At 40.8% G+C, this 18,856-nt stretch overlaps 1 protein-coding gene across 1 annotated transcript in view; it reads left to right on the top strand.

The window, feature by feature from the left end:
* The window catches only part of SHQ1 (SHQ1, H/ACA ribonucleoprotein assembly factor), a 36,111-nt gene extending 18,070 nt beyond the window's left edge, over nt 1-18,041 (top strand). The window contains exons 10-11 of the mRNA XM_065749888.1: nt 284-404; nt 16,868-18,041. Of these exons, the coding sequence (XP_065605960.1) occupies nt 284-404; nt 16,868-17,516 (770 nt within the window). The 3' untranslated portion in view covers nt 17,517-18,041. The remainder of the gene's footprint in view (nt 1-283; nt 405-16,867) is intronic.
* Nucleotides 18,042-18,856: the final 815 nt, after the last annotated feature.

Genomic DNA, 18,856 nt, shown 5'->3' with positions numbered 1-18,856 from the left:
GAGTTACTTTACAGCTTAATCCATGTGGCTGTGCTAAAGTTTGGGGTGGCACAGTGCAGAGAGAAGAGGAAAGGGGATGCTGGGGAAGGGGGCTGCTTCAGCTGTGGAGAAGTACACTCCTGGCTGTGCCTTCAGGCTGGGGTCTTGCAGGGATTCCTGCTGAAGTCAGGCTCTGAGGGGCACAGTCATCTGGCTGCTGTTCTGAGGCTGTTACAGGGTGGGTGTAGACAGCAAAATTACTAACACCTCAGAGGGGAGGAAGCTGATAAAAATCTATTTCCAGGAAGAGCTGCCGTTTTGAAATGTTTGCTGGACGTCCACAAGATTTTTAGGGAGGGTGACCCTGCTTACATCCTTAATGACCTCTTCATTACAGACTACTGCATCTGGATTCAAAAAATCAAGTAAGTTCTGAAGTTGTTATTGGTGGGGGGGGATAGTGCCATCTTCAGAGGAGTTGTGTTTTTAAAAAGAGGTGTGAATTTTCTTTGGTTTTGGGAAAGAAAAGCTTTGGGGAAAACTCATGTTCAGGTTGAAGTTGTCTTGAAAAATAGTTATTTAATGCATCTTTCTCAAATATATGAGTTGCAGAATGACAATATCACTGCTGTGTGTATCAGTGAATATAATGCCTACGAAGTCAGCCATAAAAAAAAAAAACAATTTTTAAGTACAGCAGAAGAAAATGTACGTTAGATATAAGTGACTGATGCATTAACACGTTTACTCCCAGACAAATACATTATGTACCAGTTAAGCAGAACTGACAGCTTCTGGAATGAGGGCAATTAAGCTATCTTTTTGTCATAATGACATGGCACAATAGTTGTCTGTCATTAGGAGAACAAGAGAAACTGTAGAAACCACTGCCTATTTTTAGGATCTGAATTGGGAAAGCATTTAAGCATGTGCCCAAGTCATTCTTGTTCAGTTTATCAGTGGAGCATATGCTTGAAGTTAAACATGTTCTGAGTGAACAGGGATGCCTTTCCTTTTGCACATGTTGAAGGGAAGTACTAAATTGACTTTTTGTTCAGAAAATATGATCAGTCTGAGAACGAGGATTTCCAGTCAGTTTGTTACATCCCTCTGGCGATTGCCTCTGTAGGGAAATTTTGGGAGTGGGGGATATTTAGTGATAACTTTATGGTCTTTTAATGAAATTATTTGTGTCCATTCAGTCTGGATACTTTCTCTGTTTTTTTCCTAGCTGTTCTTTACTTAATTCAAGCTTCATTAACCTTCTTTGTCTCCATTTTCTCTTCTCTATTCATGGCTGTAATCCCCAGGTCACTCTTCAAAAATCTGTGAAGAACTCTTTTTTTTTCCCAAGAGCTTGGGGCCTCCTTGTTCAAACAGTTAAAACAGATTGTGGGTTCTTCTTCCTGGAGAATCTGGGCACATTAAGAACAGCTGAAAGCAACGTTGGTGGAGAAAACTCTGGGATATGCAGTTTTAGGAACAAAGCTAGTCTCAGGCAAAAAAATGTAATGGGTATGTCAAATGGTAGAAGGAGAATATCCTTTTTAATAGTGAGTTTCCAGGAAGGGAACACCACTGGTGATTACTAGCTTTTAAATTTCAGTGTGGGAACAAAACCTTATAGCCAATAGTGTGCCAATAGCTGATTACAAATTTGGTTTGAGATCATCGTTTGGCTGTGTCTTAATTAGATGAATAAGTGAATGTGTCACTGGTCTGGCAGGAGATGATTTATTTTAAGCAGTGTGTCTGGAATTGGAAACAATTAAGCTGCTGAGTAAAAACAAATGCAGGTGGCTGATAGTCAATTGGATATGGTGAATACAGTCTAGTTCTTCAGGGATTTTTCCAGATAAGCTGATTTTATTCAGGTACCTCTTACTTAGAGGAAAAAGAAGATTCCTAAAAGTATTAGTCAAAGCAAGATATTAGCAACTGAAGTTTCACCTTCCAGTTTGCGGTCTTAAAAAGCAGGGAAAACTAGGTTTAGGTTTTTAGCCTTTCTTTGAATTGCTTGTGAAGTTAATTATTTTACCTATTGCATAAAATGTGCTGTAAAATCATTTTTAACTGTTTGTTGGGTTTTGAAGAAAGGGAGCATGTTGCTCAGCAAGATCAGAAGGAAGGGAAGAGTAAATATTAACCTGGGTAACAAAAGCTATACAAAGACCTATGGAGGCAGCTTGTAGAAAGTCTTGGCAGGTGGTGTCAACATTTATGTTGAAAAGCCAGATGCAGCCAGATGGAAAATTGCATCTTTAACCCCTGAGGTCATAATGACATGTCATCACTTCATTTGATCACCCTGCTAAGTGAGCTTATCATCTGCCCTGCTGTCACTTCTGTTATGACTTTCATTTCCATAATAAAATTAAATTTAATTTGTCTGGTTTGCATGCCTTTTTTTTTTTTCCTGTAGGTCAGAGATTTTACAAACCACTGTGATACATATGGCAGCTTCTCCAAGGTGAAGTTAGAACCGAATTTGTATCGCTAGTCTGAGCTTCTCAGTTCTTCCACACTTCACTTCAGTGCAGAAAGCAGGAGATGAAGCAGAGGTGATCTTTGAGGAAACCAGTAGTTGTCTCACAGCTGCATATGGGCTGCTGAGAGCAGGAGAGTCAAATGCAGGTTTATTGCAGAACCCTTTCCCTTTTGGAGAGGAGTTCTGTCTGTGACCCCATAGCATCCTTTGTAGATGTCAGGGCAGTTTACCCAATGACTCGCACTGTGTTCCCTTACGCAGCCTGCTGTCTTTCTCCAGAGCTTTCTTTCCTTTTGCATGTAGTTATGACTTGTACAGCAAAGGAGCTCTATTACACTAAGAGAGATGAGCTGCTAAGTTATTTCAGCATATACCATGGAAGTTTGCCTGAAATGTGATTTATTATATCTGTGTATAGACTGCTTTAGTGTATGCATGTTCTGTGGTCACAATTTCACGTTGCAGAGTAGGTGTACTCGCACCTGACACAAGCGTAATCCTGCTAATTTTGGTAACATAGGTACAACATGCCAGTTCAAACATGGGCTGTTTGCTTTAGAGTTAAGAACCATGATTCCTGGTGGCATCTGTGCAGTCACTAGAAGCTGATACATTATTGGGCTTAACTATATAAAAGCTAACTCAAGTATTCCTGAACATGTTCTGCCTGCTTCTCTTGATTTGCAGGTGATACCTACCCTGAAAGGTAGGCTAGCTTCATAGCTCCGTTCTCCTTTTCATCTCTGTTATAATGGAAACCTAGTCCTTGTTACAACATAATTACCTAGTCTGAAGCCAGCAGGGAGTTGCTGCTTTATGTGTAGGGTGTGAAGTTCTCTAAGTAAATGTAGGATTAATTACACTCACAGTGTGTCCTCGGGGTGATGAGATTGACTGTGATCGTTCAGCTCCCCTTTTCCTTTTCCCTGGGCTGTCTGAATTACTGTTTTAATCAATACAATGCAATGTGGGCCTGAAGTTTTAAGGTCTGGCATTGCAAAGGCATCAAGGAACACAGGTCTTCCAGGAAGAAATAAGATCACTGAAATTTAGGGATTTTAGTGCCTGTGTCATCTCAGATTTTTAAATAAAGCAGTAAGGATCTCAATCTTCAGTGTTATTGTTGCATTGGTAAAAGTTTGGTAGAGGGAAGATTCCTTATATTCCTCCTGACTGCTTTGTTGGCTCTAAGTGAATGTGAATATGAAGAGACTTAAAGATATTTAAATACTTGGAAAAAACCCAAACTGCTAAAATCCTGGGTTTGGACGTGTAAGGCTGCCTGCTGACACTGGTTCCAAAACCACGCTGATCATCAGGGTAGTGCAGATAGCTTGCTGTTGTGCCCATCCAAACACACTGTACCATTGAATGTTCAAAAGTCTTTTCCTCAGTTTAAATATTTGTACAGCTGTCTGTCTTATTAATTTGTGTTAAATTCTCTGTGGAGAATTTTATGTGCAGTATTTTCTTTGCAGCTTGCTACGTGTATGGGCCCCCTCGTGGTGTTCTGTGCTTGCTTTAAGGGCAAAGGGCATTTAAGTGCATGCAAGTCTTTTGGTCCTTGCTTTTTATTTTATTTTATTTTTATTTTTTTGCTACTTTTAGGGTTGGTGTTCATTAAATCCTATTCATTCTTCATGGTATTGCAGTGTTCTTAAGAGTAGCTTAGCTGTGACATCCAATGAAGGGCTGTGCTGCCTTATGAGGGGTGCATGGAGGAGATGTTGACTGTGAACATCTATTAGGACAGTACAGAGTTCAGAAAGGAGGATTCAGGAACAAAACTATCCTAACAGGTCTTTAAATAGTGTACTCCTAACGCATTAATTTATTGATGAATGGTATGCTATGAGTGCATTAGTTTATTAGACTTTCTGTCTTGGGGGGGGAGGTGGAATTTTTAACAGAAGGAAGATTACTCCGTGGTTTAAAGCATTCCCAAATGTTAGAGGAATATGCAAACATTCAGCTGTTAACCTCTTAGGTTCAGCAGCCATGAGACAGAAGAACAAAGGCACAAGCAATCGTGTATTCTTGATGAACATCCTGCTTCTTGGATTTCGGGATCAGACTGAGCTGTACGATATGTTTGAAGCACTTCGTGCAGTTTTATCCTTACTCAAGGTCTCAACTCTCAGTATTGTACTTTATGTGAGTTACAGTTTCATGCTCAGCAGTGCTCTGCCTTCGCTGTAGCTCAGGTATCACTTTACCTGTTTGCTGCTCGTGGTAAGTGTAGTTTAGTGAAGGCTGTCATCATTTCAGGTTTGTTAAAGTTCCAGTTTTCAAAGTAGGTGCTGCAGAGGAAAAACTGCTGTTACGTTGCTGGCTTTGGAAGCAGCCTTACCATTAGCATCTGCTTTCAGTGTGTGTTCTGATGCAGCTAGTTATGTTATTTATCAGACAATTGCCAGCATTATGAAAATGCCTTCTTTTGATTAGTTTGATCCATCTTGGTTACACTGAAGCCTCTTCGCCACCAAACAACTTGTTGGACTGTGAAGGTCACTATTTTGGTGGTTATTCTTTCCTTTGCTGTTGTTGCTTAATGGTGTAAGCCATGCAGGTGCAAGAGAGAAAGAAAAAAATCTTGATGTTGCTCGTGATCACATCTTCCAGCTGAATGCAGTAAGAAAGCCATTTTATCTGGTTACACAGGCATCGTTCGTAGTGTCCTGTGATGTCTTGCAATGGTAGCTCACAACTGCAAGCCTCAATTACTGTAATTCCTTCTTAGCAGGCTTTACGTGCTGGCATTACTGTTGCTGGCAGCAAGTTCAGTGTGCAGTGCTCCTTGTGCTCACTGCTCAAAGTAATCAGGCTGCATTAGGTTTGCTTTCCATTCACTTCTTTGGTGGCCTGTAGCAGTGCATTAACTGTCAGATGTTCCAGCTGGTTTTCAAGCTTCTGCTGTGCATGGGAGTGGCTGCTTCAAATGGTCAGGCTCACTGGGGTCTGTTTTCTGCATATTTCTGTTTACATACTACCAAGTGTTGGAATTCCTCGCGTGTGTCATAGGAAATACTGGGAAGGGGAGAAGGAACTGGGGAGAGATGGGCTCTTTTATTACTGGATGAAATGAAGATCCATGTTTTCAGAGGTTTTGTCCAATATCCTTGGCAATCTGTAAGAAAGTGCAGTGCATCTTTTTTTAGATTCATGGTAACATTAAAAGCGGTTCTTTTTTAAGTAGAGAATAATGATTTGAACAGATGAGTTGCACAGACTGACCCAGATTGGCAACATATGCTTATTTGAACAACATGTGTTTTAATACAGTCAATTATAAGATGGCACACTTACAGTAAAAGATTGTAGATCATCGTTGAGGGTTTGAGAACATGAGATAGTTAAGGGCAGTAACTGCAGAAAAATGGCTTGGGTCATGTTTGAGAAGTGCTGGAACCTGAGTACGTGTGCCTCCCTCAGTAGGTGGGAGAGCAGTGAGTGCAGAAGAGGCAGAATAGTGTCATTTCACAGAAGGTGGCATCACCTGTGGGACAGCTCACACTAATTCCAGCCTCTGCTTCTCAAAACAAGATTGAGAATTGGAAAGAGCAGTGGGAGCAGAGGCTCCATCCATTTATGTCTGATTGCTGTGTGGTATGGGAGGAGTGAAGAAACATTGCAGTTCAGTGCTGAGGAAGTTAGAGGTTGATGTGGACCTGTCTACAAGTATGATGGGGCAGAGATTTCTATCATCTGTTGTGTGACATAAAGGTAAAATCCAAAAACACCTCTAGTTGGACGTGGAGTGTGAAGAGTTCACACCAGCAATATGTTCTTACGCGTTTCTGGTGAAGGGGAACCATGAGTTGACTCCTTCTCCATAGGTTATTGAGTTATTCTTTACTGTCTTGTTTGTTTTAATCAAGGTGGCATGACTCAGAAGCATACCCTGTATTTCAGATGTTAACTGTGGGTCTTGTACAGAAATGGTATGAGGTTCCTTACAACTTATTGTTTCTCAAATAGCTTTTTTTAGCCCTAAGAAGGAAGTGCTGTCATTTAGCACATAGAACCTAGGTGAGGGCTTATCAATTTCTTGAAATGAATGTTGGCTGCAGATGCTTGAATTTGGTAGAGAACCCACGTTTATTTTCATGCCAAGTCATTTGCTTTTAATCCTCAGATCACAGTTCTTTGATTTAAAAATAGTAACTGAGAATTTGCAAGCACATTGTGCTTCTCATCTTTCACTGTTTTGATGCATGTTTTTAATATAGTTTTTTTGTTTACTGTCATTCTGCACTGCTGTGCTTCTCATTAAATATTGCATCTTATTTAAGGCCTGAGCTGTCACTTCACTTGTTTGTAGAGCAGTAGGTGTGCACAGTGCACTTTGTAAATAACAATACCCAAGTAATGTAATATATACCTTAAGAGGCTTAAAGCAAAACATTGTTTGCCCTGAAGGCTGAAAAGTGTGATAGACAGGTGGATATAATGCTAGAAATTCTCCTTTATGTATGTTTTAGCAAGCCCTGTAAAACAAGGATTTTTAACAGGGGATTTAATCTCTCCTCCCAGCTGCTAGCTGCAGTTCCCTTTTGATGTTTTTCCTCTCCTTTCCTCTGTTTGTTGTTTTTTTCCCTATTTATTCCATCACTTTTCTGTGGCTCGTATTCCTCCAAGCTGTGTCTGAATGCACCTTGCTGTGGGTAGAGAAGGGAGAGAAGAAAGCCATTTTTTTCCCCCTTAGGCTATTGCTTTGATTTTCCCAAAGTTGTTGGGAGGCAGCTCCTCTCTGCCTGCAGAAGGGTCAGCAGTGGGTGTCACGTCTTTCAGCCTGCTCGTCTCAGCTGGCTGTTCTGCCTTGGTTTGGGCAAGGCAGTGCTTGTGCTTGCTGCCTCTGAGCAGGAGCAGTGTGCAGCTGTGATCAAAGTGGGAGCTGATCTGCAGGCTGCTAATGTTTTCAGCCCTGTCTGGAGCATGCTTGGGTCAGTGGGTTGGGACATTATCATCATTGCAGTGCCTGAAGGTGGGATCATGCCCTGGAGCCCCCGATACTAGGAGCCCTACAAGCATGGTGGGACGACGGGGAGGAGGCAGGAGCAGGCTGGTTAGTTTGGGCCCCTGCAGATGTGTGCTATCCTTCCAGGAAGGTGCTCAGGTCTGGTGAATTTCTGTGTTGAGATCGTGTGTGTTGACAGCAGTCTGTGTCTGGGTTGGCTGCAGGTGGTGGTTGCCATTAGAGTGCTGTGGGTGTCAGTCAGAATGCTGACCTATCTCACTAGGATTTGATACACTAGGATGTATTCTTAACAGTGCCTTTAAGTCTGTTATTATTGTTTCCATTGCTTTTCTAGTGCGTGACTCCACTAGCATTATTCTGATGTCTTCTGCACTGCTTTTTGTGACCATCTTTGATTACCACGTTATAGTACAAACTGTATGATTTACAGTGCTAGGAGTGCAAGATCCTAGATCATGAGAGGAGGTGGTAAAGACTTAAGTTACGTGTAATGGCAGTTGAGATATTTAAGAGCAAGATGAGGTTAATGCAGAGTGAGTGCTGGCGTTCCATTTCTGTAATACAGTCAGTGTTTGCCACCACAGTTCACAATCTGTTCCTTTCCTGCATCTGTTTTGTGGTGAGTTATGTTCACCTCTTATTTTATTTATCGTATAGAACTTTGGAAGCTGTGCCATTGTTAGATATTTAGGCTTGTTGCAACTCACTGAAGTTATTTTGGCAACAGTGATCTGTTTCTAAACTCAACTAAATATTCTTAAAATATAAACATTGATTCCTTTTTGTAGTCCAGTATTAATTACAAGTTTGTTTTTTCTTATGAATATTATGATAATAATATATAGGTAACTGAGCTGTACTTGATTTCTTTCATGATGTGATGTGCTTAGTTGCAGCTAACCAAAAAGACCAAGTAATTAAAGTAAAATATTATACTGGAAAGCTTCATCTTTGTTTAAAATATTTATAAATGTGAAATTCAGCTCATACAGTATTTAGATTCATTACAGAAGAAGTGCTGTGGAATTTCAGGAAAAAAAATGGAGAGAAAGTCACTTAAAATACTCAGATTTATTAACAAGAAGTCACTTAAATTGAAATGATGGTGCAGTGCTTTAAGTTTGATTTATATTTAAGGGTCTGTAGTACTTTAAGCTATGTAGATAGCAGCTCGTGTTTACAAGGCTGTGAGTTGGATTGCAGCATTTCACTCTTAGCTCCCAAATTCATGCAGTGCCCTTTGAAATGCAGAATTTCAAGATGAAAGCATTTTATATTTCCCTTAAGCCCATTAGATTCCTCCACATCAGCCATTGCTTTGTGCTCAGGACTGCTGTGTGCTACCTGAAGACCCATGGTGGGTTTCCTTTAGCCGTTCCCTCTTGTGTGGAGAGATGTATTTTCCAGACTACGTCTTGAACTCAGTGCTCCCATTGTATGGTGTGGTTTTCCTGTGTTTAAGGTACAGATTTGGTGTGCAGTGAATGCTTTTCCAGTCCCCACTTTGATGTCTACAAGAGAAGAAGGGGAAAATGGGTCTGTAACCTTTGTGCAACAAACCCAGCCTTTGTGCCCTGGTTTCTTCTTGTTCTTCAAGGCTTCCATCGTGCAGGTGGCAGCACGTACAGTAGCTGGTGTAAGCACTGATACAGCCATGCTGTGGTCCCTCAAGCCAGTACACGTGTAGCTGTGTTCTCCCTGCCTTTTTCTCACAGGAGTGATTATTTCAAATCTACCTCTGAATATTTTCATCAAGGATGTAGGAATTTAAGGATCTTTTTCAACTCATCATCTCTCTCAAATTGGATTGAAGTTGCCTATTACTTCTGAAAGTTATTATAAGGGAAGTCATTATCACTAAGTGAAGAGATCGTCTGTGTAGACCCAATTTATTTAGGCTAAAAATCAGAATCTATTATCTTGAGAAATTGAGAAAGAATTAATCTTAATATGCAGTTGCATAAAATATCCTGAATAGACTGGACACGTTGTTTTAAGCCCTTGGTTTTTCATAAAGGAATTTAGAAACTAAGTTGTTCATAGCTCTGTGTTCTGGAGTCTGTTTATTCCCCACGCAGGCAGTGATTAATCTAGTACTACATCACATGAACAAATGTGTTGTGTTTACACTCATCTGTCTTTCTTTTGGTGCAGATAATGTGTAAGATTAGTTAAAGTTTAGGTCAATTTCTTAGCTGAGTCCTGAAGAAAATTGTTCTGTTTCTCGTTCACAAACACATTACGTTCAGCTTTGTTCCTACGTTACATTTGGTACTCATTGATCAGAGCTAATGAGATTTTAATGGGGTTATTTATTGGTTCTGCCTCTCACTATAAAAATGTATAATAAAGTAAGTAGGTGGAACTGCTGGTGTTATCTCACTGGCTGTTCATGGTGCTACCTTTGCTGTGATTGTTCAGATCTCACGAGGCAGGTAGGATTCTGATGGACTGACTTTCAGATGGTTTGTTTCAACAATCTGGAAACAGTGATTTATCAGTAGATGTTACCTGTTCTGTAAATGTTTTTCTGTTTAAGGAATTCTGTTGATTTACCCTCCACTTCTTGTAGGAGGGAATGGAAAATGTTTGATTTCCAGATTTTTCTGCTCATTAGGGACCTGTGGTATTGTCTGTGCGTGGAGCAAGGATAAAACATTGTCTGTATTCTTCTGAATGAACATGCTTCTTTCCAAGGAGGAGTTGCCCTTTGCGTCAGTTAATGGGTGTATTTTCTTTTCCACTTCATACCTCAGACTTGAGGGTAGTGTTGTTCTGCTTCGTTAAGTTTTAGCCATGCTTCACTGTTGAGACTGGTTGTGTTCCCAGAACTGGACAAAATAAAATCTGTGAGTAGCTCCCTAATCTTGCAGGAAATTGGAGTAAAAGAGTATGTAATGCAGCAGTGTTTGCAGACAGGCAAAGTGTTTGTCACTGTTTAAACTGTACCAAGACTACAGTCTCTGCCATGGCTTACTTTCAGAGCTTGATTTGGAGGAGGGGGTGTCACTTCCAGCAGATAAACCTTGTGAGAAGTCTACTAAGCATTGCAGGGCTAACTCTGAGCTTGCATTTTCAAAACTGTTTTCTCTGTGGTTAGAAGTCCTTGAATAGTGAAGCACTCATTAAGAATGACCTTGAAAGGGGAATAAAATGTGGTGAAATATTGCATCTCATATTAAAAAAAAAAAGCCACACTAAAGGGTGTAATTGAATCAGAGACTTCTATCTCTGTGCAGATGCCAAAGCTTTTCTTTCCTAACCCATGACTGTAGTAGTCTGGGTAAATGAATGGTGTGTTTAGTGTGATGAGTTTATGATGGCTACTAAATGTCCATTTGTAAGGATTATTTTCCTGAACTGGAGGATTTTTTTGTTATTTAGTGTTTATTAGTGACCATTTAGCCTGTGGACCCAGATGTTTCTACATTCATGACATTGTCTTCTGCAACCAATGGCATTCCTGTTATTCCTTCTGTGTTTTACAGTCAGAGTTGATCAAATGTAGCCTTTTTCATGTCTTGAATATTTTATTAAAATCAAATTGTCCTTCATTTCTGTATCATATTAATTGAAAAGCAATTTCAAACAGCTAGAAAGAACCAATCTATAATATTTAGGTGTGGAGGGATGCTTCGCCTTGTTGGCTGCCAGTGATGGTCCATGCAGCAGCACCAGTGATGTCATATTGCAACCTGTCCTTGCCCAGTCTTGTGGCAAGGTGGATGATTCTGTTATCCCTTGCAGTTTAACTAGTGTCTTGCACACACTTCCACACTCTCTTCATCTGAGCTGCTGAGACTCTGCTTTGGGATAGTATCTGGTGATGCTCGAGATAGTATTAATTCCAGAATTGTTTTAATTCTTACAATGCCTCTAGCTAAGAAGTAGTTGTGGGAAGTTGTAATTAATGCTGCTGGGTATGTAATTTGGAACACATTTAAAGTGGTTGTACTCTGGGCTGGTTGTACTGCTTGTTATCTAACCTGTTTTATTTGAGAAAATGGGTGTGTGTGAAACTTCCTCTCCTAAGTCTGAATTTTGCCAGGCCTCACTGAGAAAGGTAGTTTAAACGTAGATTGGATGCTTTCTCCTTAAACTGGGTAACTTCTCATGCAGTAATCATATAATATTTGGACAGCTGGGAGTACTGCATGATCCAACAGACAGAAAGAAAGGCTTTAGCTTAATGCAGTGGCTTTGCTGTGAGATGAATCTGACATGTCCAGAGCCTCTGCTGGCTGGAGGTAAGTTACAACTGCTGTGTGTGTGTGTGTCAGCCCTGCCCACTGGCACACTGTGATGCTGGTTTGTGTTTGAATGCATCTGAAGGAATTGTTGACCTACCAGGGGAGGCTGCTTAGCAATGGACCCATTTTCTTCCTTGGTGGAACTTAGAGCACTACAAAGGCAAGTCTGCACTTGAAGTATCTACTGTTTCTTTCAGATTTGTTTATCTTGCCTGTAAGGCTTAAAGATAATTAATGTAAAGCGTTTTACATGTAAAACAGGGCTTGTCAGCTCTGTAGAGCCAAGTTAGCATTGCTAGCATGGAGGACTGATTCCCATTGTAACACAATTAATAGGCCCTAACCACACTGGAACAGCATCATATAACAAGACGTCAGCTATAAATCTTGGTTCCAAGACCAGTTAGGTTGCATGCAAGCACCAGGCTGGTAACCAAAGCTGCTGTCAATGTCTTTGATATATAGGTTCTCATGCGTTGTTGCTTTTGTGTTGTACTTGGGCATGAACAGTTCAGTCTGCCATGACAGCTCTTGTGCTCTGTAACACTGACTCGATTGCAGTTGAGCAATAGTAGATGGGCAAAATTCTATTGCATTGCAGTTGTGCTTTGCTATCTGTTACACCTCATTTATACCACAGAGTTCAGAAAACTTGATGTTTGTATACATCTGTAAGCACAAAGCCACGCGAGATTCAGTAGAAATAATCTGCTGTTGACAAAAACAGGAGCAGGCTAAGCTTGTACTGCTACAAGGAAATACTCTGGGTCCATAGTGAGATGTTACTGGCTCCAGTTCTTAAAGGCTGTCAGGGCAATTGGCTGTTTACTGCCATGTTTGCAAATACTTTGCGCAGTATTTTCATTATGCAACTCGCATGCCATGATCAACTATGCAGTTCCATACATCATACAGAATGAATGTGGAGTGCTGGTTTTCATATATTCAAGTTTTCTGGGTTTTGTTTGATTATTTATTTCCTTTTTTAATATAACTGAACTACTAAGGCAAGAGATTTGGATGCAAGGCAGATGGAAAGACCAGACCCATTAACTTCCTTTAAACCCTTTCTTTTTGTGCTGTTTCTCACTGAAGCTATACAGAAGCATAATTACATAGTTTTACTATAACACATGAGGAAAAGTAGACGGTTTTGTCTGGATGTGTCCCCATGTGCTGTGTTTATTCTCACCCTTCTGTGGCCAGGTGACTTCCAAAGGTTGGCTTTCCTTCCAGCTGATGTTGAACCTCCCTGCAAAATCTCTTCTGATACTTTGTTCTTTTCACACAATTGTTCCTGGTTTTCAATCTGAGATGTGTGAAACTGTTTTTTTTTTTCTTCTTCTTCCACATTGAGAAACTTCTGCTTCCCGGACCAGGATCTTACAGCACCTTGGTCCTGAAATCTTAATTTCAGACTCAGCAGCCCGAGATGCCTTGTTACCTGTTCCTCAAAGCTGTGCATTAAACATAACATGCATCTGATCAGTTTAACCTGTAATTAAACATTTTCCTTAAGCAACTGACATCTTGATAACTAATAATTACCTTGTGTGGCACCTTTAGAGCCTACTAGGCAGGTTTATGTGAGAACACTATTACCATAATAATAAGATATCATTAGCACAAATGCACATACTGAATGAGTGTGTCTTAAAGTAATCATGCAATTCCATTAATCACACTTGAAAAATTAAAGTATTTGCTGTTTAATCTCTAAAATGGTACTCCAAAGACTTTGGAAACAGCAGGACTTGTTTACAGCAAGTCTCTAGTACATGATATCTCATTTCTGATGCCTCATTTTTGTTTCCTGAATTGTTGCTTGCTTTTCAGCCAAGGAAATCATCAGCTCAGAACCAGAGTACCCCTCAGAAGCATTTCCATGCTCTGATTTCCATGCTTTTTGCCTTGTTTTTGTCCAGAAAGTAATATCACCTTTTTCTTAAGGCTCGTGTGTAATGGACTCTTGAAACTGAGTTTTCCTTGAAATTAGTTAATTGCCTTTAATCGAGAGGAACTGATGCATGCGAACTGTAATTAGTTACAGAACCACAGAATTGTAGGGGTTGGAAGGGGACCTCTGGAGATCACAGCGTCCAGTCCGTGGTGATGGATTGGAACTGGATGGTCTTCAAGATCACTTCCATCTCAAACCGTACCAAGGTTCTGTGAAAATAACATTCTAGGTTTTTAATGAGTGCTCAGAAGACTCCTATTCTGCGTGGCATGATGTGACTTCTGGCGTGTCGGTGCAGTAGGAGGAGGTTGTGTAGGTCTGCATGCAGTCTGCACCCTTGCTCAGTCCTGAAACGTGCTCTGTGACCTTCTGTGTGGTGCTGGCTGTCACCGTGGGACACAGCTGTGAGAACTGAAGCAAAGCAGTTGTAGATATCAGGAGGACAGATGGAGTTGTTGGCCTTTTGCAGGCATTTACTCATTCAGGCAGAGTGTGTGTTCGTGCTGTTGCTGTTAGGAGGGCAGAGCAGGCTGTTCAAACAATGGCATCTTCTGATAATCCTTTGTAAAGATGAAAAGCGTGTTCTTCTCCCTGTGGTTCTAGCCTAGCTTTTGAGAAAAAGGAGTACATGTGAATCTTGAAGCCACAGCCTTTTTGCCAGTCAGTTACCATTATTTTGTAGTCTGTTTTGATCAATTAGGAGGTACGCTGAGCTATTCAGAGGAAAAATGCCTTTTGCAGCTTGATGCTGTCCAGTGAGACCAGTGTTTGTGTGCTGCTGTCAGGCACCAGCGTTCTCATTCATTCTCTTTGAATTCATGGATGGAAATGCACTTGAGTATACAGTGCTCAAAAACTTGCAGCATAGGCAGGCTGTTCTTCTGTCAGTCAGCACTGCATCTAATTGTAGTAAACCAACGTGTTGAGTCAGGCATGGCATCTTCTTCCCACCTCTTGTCATTAGTAATGTGGAGCACGTTATTAGTGTAAAAACTTACACAATGCCATGCATCTCCTTAATAGTTGACTCCTTTCTGTGGCATGATTCTATATCTAAGGTGTTAATGGCGTTGGAAGAGAACAGTGAAGAGGAGGAGGGAATGCTAAGGAAGTGATTTCAAGGCCTGAATATCTCAGAGGAAGCACATCTATGAAGTATTAGAATAGTGGAAACTTTATGTATGCATCATGCACTTCAGGAAATAAAGTGACAGATGTGATAGAAGAGATGAGTGGATAAACAGAACTTGAAAAATGGGTTGTCTGTCTATAACAGCAGATGTAAAACAGGTGGCTGGAGCTGAAGGTGCATCACCAGAGGAAATTGTGCATGCAGTTGCTCATGAGTGACCATAAAATTAAAAGGAGCTGCGTGTGAAAGAGGTGTACAGAACGATATTCTGTCAGAGTGCACATTTAGGTTGTGGAGTCTGGCTGTCCACAAGAGTATGACAGGTTGTAGGGCAGTGGAAGACATTGCACCCTCATATAATGAACAGCACTTACAGTGGGAGGGGATGTGCACACACGTGGAGTTGGAAGGAGGTGGGGAACCAGTTTCAAAAGCAAAGAAGAAAAGTGTTTTTGGTGAGGGATGTGAACTTGGGGGACTGAAGGCATGTACCAGCTTCTCACCAGTGAGTTCAGGAAGCAGATTTCCCAGCAAGCCAGATACTCCTGAAGAATCTGGGACCAGTGTTTATTTTGGAGATTGCTTTGATTTGTGGTTTAGTTTTTAGCTTTAGAGTTAGAAAGAAAAAAAAAATAGTTTTCTGGTGCTTCAGTTGCCTCTGGTAAACAATTTCCATAGTCAGTTGATCTGAGGAAAGTTAATGACTGTATTCCAAGTTGGGCTTTTAAATGCTTCACTCTGTAAAACTGGTAAGAAGCTGCATTACATTTCCCTTCCCCCACTTTTAAATACAATTCCTTTAGGAGGGGGGAAAAAAAGAAAAAAAAAAAGAGTATGTTATACTGAGTAATTATCCCCCCTGGGAAATAGAATATAAAGATCTTTAAAATCATTCAGCTGAGAGAACGAGTGCTTTAACTCCTGCCTCGCAGGAGTCATGTATTACATTATCAGCTACTTGCTCTGGTGTCAGTGTGTCATGCCTTGCAGGTTAGCAGGTTTTGGCAGAGGAAATGAAACCCAGTCGGTTACTGCAGGATTTATAGTAGACCTGCTGTTGCAGGAAGTGGTGAAAAGTTGATTAATAGTCCAAGGCTGAACCCCGCAACAAGGAACAGGATGTGTGCTTGGGACTGTATAACTGCTTTCCCCCCTGTCTGCCTTCCCATTTTGAGGCATTCTTATGCTTTTTGTTCTCTCTGTTTATAAGTCTGTGATGGGCTTTCCTGGTAAAGCAGGAGCTGACCTCAGAACACTTGAGGGAATGGAGCTTTCAGCTGGAAGACAAAGGGTAAGCACAGTGTGCAGCCGGCGTGCCGAGCATCTCGTGGCACTGCAGATGCACTGAGGTGGCTGTGGAGAGAAGGTGGCACAGACACAAGGGCTGGGAAGTGTAGGATGAGGAGTGTAGCTGCAGGATAGCTTCTCCAGCTTTTTGATGCAGGTTCTTCAGTTCTGGGAGACCTGGAATACAGGTGTGCAATACGTCGATATATTCCGATTCATTTTTTTTAACCATTGTGTTTTCTGTGCTAGTAAATGCATGTAACTCAAACTAAATGAAATCACGTGCCTTTTTTGAATGTATATTTCTAATAGATGCTAAAAAAGATGGTGTGTTTTGGAGGGGAGATTGGATCTGATTTCAAATAACCTGTAAAAGAGTTGTGAGGCTGTTAAATATGTAACCAGTACAAAACTAGGAGACAGTTGGAGGCATCAGAAAGTTCCAGGAGCATTAACAGTAAAAGTTCAGCACTGGAAGGATGAAAACAAACCCACAGAGGTGCACTTGTTTCCCTTACTGTGTGTTGCTGGAACATCAGTGGTTTGTTTTCTGAAAATCTCCAAGGTCTTTCAGTGGGATATGGCCTAGCTTTGTGAGAAGAGTTACCCTCAACAACAGTAATTATGCGTAGCTGTGATATTTTTCATGCAGCATCTATTTTTACAGTCATAACTGAAGTGGACAGTTTGCAGAACAACTGACTAGCCAGCATTGAAGGCTTGTGTTCTTCACGTGAAATGGGAATATCGTGTTTGTGAAGTTAAATAATACGCTTTGTTCTTCTTCTTAAAGGTCAAAGAAGTTGGCTGCACTTTCCGAATCCTTGCAGAAAACCACACTTGCTAAATCCCACTTAGGATTTGAGCTAGAAGAGCTGGAAGCAGCAGCAGTGCTGGTACTAGAAGAGAGCAAGTTAACAGCTGCTGGCATGGTTTCCAGGCAACAGCTGCCATCCTCTGAGCTGGAGACAAGTGACTCTGAAGAATCAAGCAGCACTTCATCATCTGAGACAGAAGGGTCTGATTCAAATGAGCGAGAGTCCTCAACTGCTGGAGATGGGGAAATAAATTCTTTACAAGGCATGCTTCAAGAAGAGAGGACAGCTCCACTTATTGACTGTAATGGATTAAGGCAAGGCACAAACGCTTCTACGTTTGAGGTTAGTGATGAAAAATCAAAGGTTTCTTTGCAATCTACTTCTGCTCCTGGAAAATTGATAGAAGAATTAGAAAAGCAAATGCACACTGCAATGAGACTTTCAGAACAACCTGAAGGATTGGCTGGGGCAAGTGGCTTTGCTTTACGGGAACAAGAAGAAAACCATGTGTCTGAACCTGGCAGGTTTTCCAAGGTTACTGCTGGGAAGGGGGATTTCCTGGAGGTGCCTTCAAAGACAAATCCACTGCTTTTTCTTGGCAGTGCAAGTGAAGATGAAGACTAAGGGGCCGTGTTAGAGCACGGTGTGACCCACTAGCAGCACAGCACAGTGCTGTAGCAAGGTCTTCCCAGGGCTGTCCTAACATGCAGAGAGAAGTTAGTGTTTTTTGTCTTAGTGTTGACAGTTTGAAGGACGAGATTTCTTTGAAAAGAATTGATATGGCTGTATGGTACTCCCACAGTTAATTTTTTGTTTTTATTTTTCAATGCCACAAAGACTGAGAATTGGTCTCTACATGCAGGAGTGTAGAAGTTCAGTGAACTTCTAGAAAGAGTTTTTGTTAAGCTGTGTAATAGAACGATGTAATCAAATACTACTGAAGTCATGTGTAGTGTTTTAGTTATTTTTACATGTTGGGATTTACTTGAATGATGTTCTCATGTTTGCAGAAACTTGTTTGATGTTTTCCTACATTTTTGTCATATTGAAATACTCCATAGCCAACTATTTTAAAAATATTGATGGTTATAATGTTAAAAATGTAATTAATTCTGACAAATCATGTACATTCTACTTTTTTGCAAAATAAAGGAGTGCTTCAAGTTTGCATTTGGCTTGTATTTCTGCAGTTTTCATGTGAGTTATTTCAGCTTTTGACTGACAGTAATCCTTTTGTGCTGGTTTTGAAATATTTCCACATGTGCACCTTACTATTGCTTTTTTAAAGAGCAGAAGTCGTAATGGTTTCTTCTGTATATGCTGTTAATATGACCAAAGTAATATTAACCAGAATGATGAAACAACATGGCACAGTGTTCTGGAGTCCAGGACTGAAAGCAGTGTCTACACCTAGCTTTACTTGTTTGTTGAATAGCTTTGGCAGACTCATTTGCTCCTTTTTGTCTTTCAAATGTTGAAATAATCCATTCAATCTGTATGTTTTGTGCTGAAAACCAGCAGGCCGGTTGTCTTCCCAGACAGACTCCTTTTCAGTAGGAACTGTGACCCTGATCAGCCAATATTTTTCATGTTTAATACCTACCAGTTGCTTAATCAGCCTCTATGTTCTGTTCCCCAGGGGAGGAACCTTTCTCATCGTGTCAGTGAGCACTTATTCTTCTAAATGCTTGCAATAAAATCTGTGCTGTAGCTGCAATTATGTGGTGTACGTCTGGGGAGAAAATGTGTTTAAAGAGAAGAAAGTAACCTTCCTTCTTGCTGCATTACACGTGTGAACTCCAAAGCATCCTTCAGTTGAACGTGGGCTGGAGAGAGTTGAGCTAGTCTGAGTTCTGTGTGAGCTGAGTTCAGAAATGCATGTTAGAGGTTGCCTACCAATTTTTACCCCACCCTGTGTCTTCAGCTCTTTTTTCTTTCTCCCATTTTGTGACATGCTGTTGAAT

Source organism: Cyrtonyx montezumae, unplaced genomic scaffold (genome assembly GCF_038088225.1).
Source record: "Cyrtonyx montezumae isolate F1298 unplaced genomic scaffold, pur_monq_1.0 scaffold_6, whole genome shotgun sequence".
Classification (NCBI taxonomy): Eukaryota; Metazoa; Chordata; class Aves; order Galliformes; family Odontophoridae; genus Cyrtonyx; species Cyrtonyx montezumae.
This window is presented reverse-complemented; position numbering and strand designations above follow the sequence as displayed.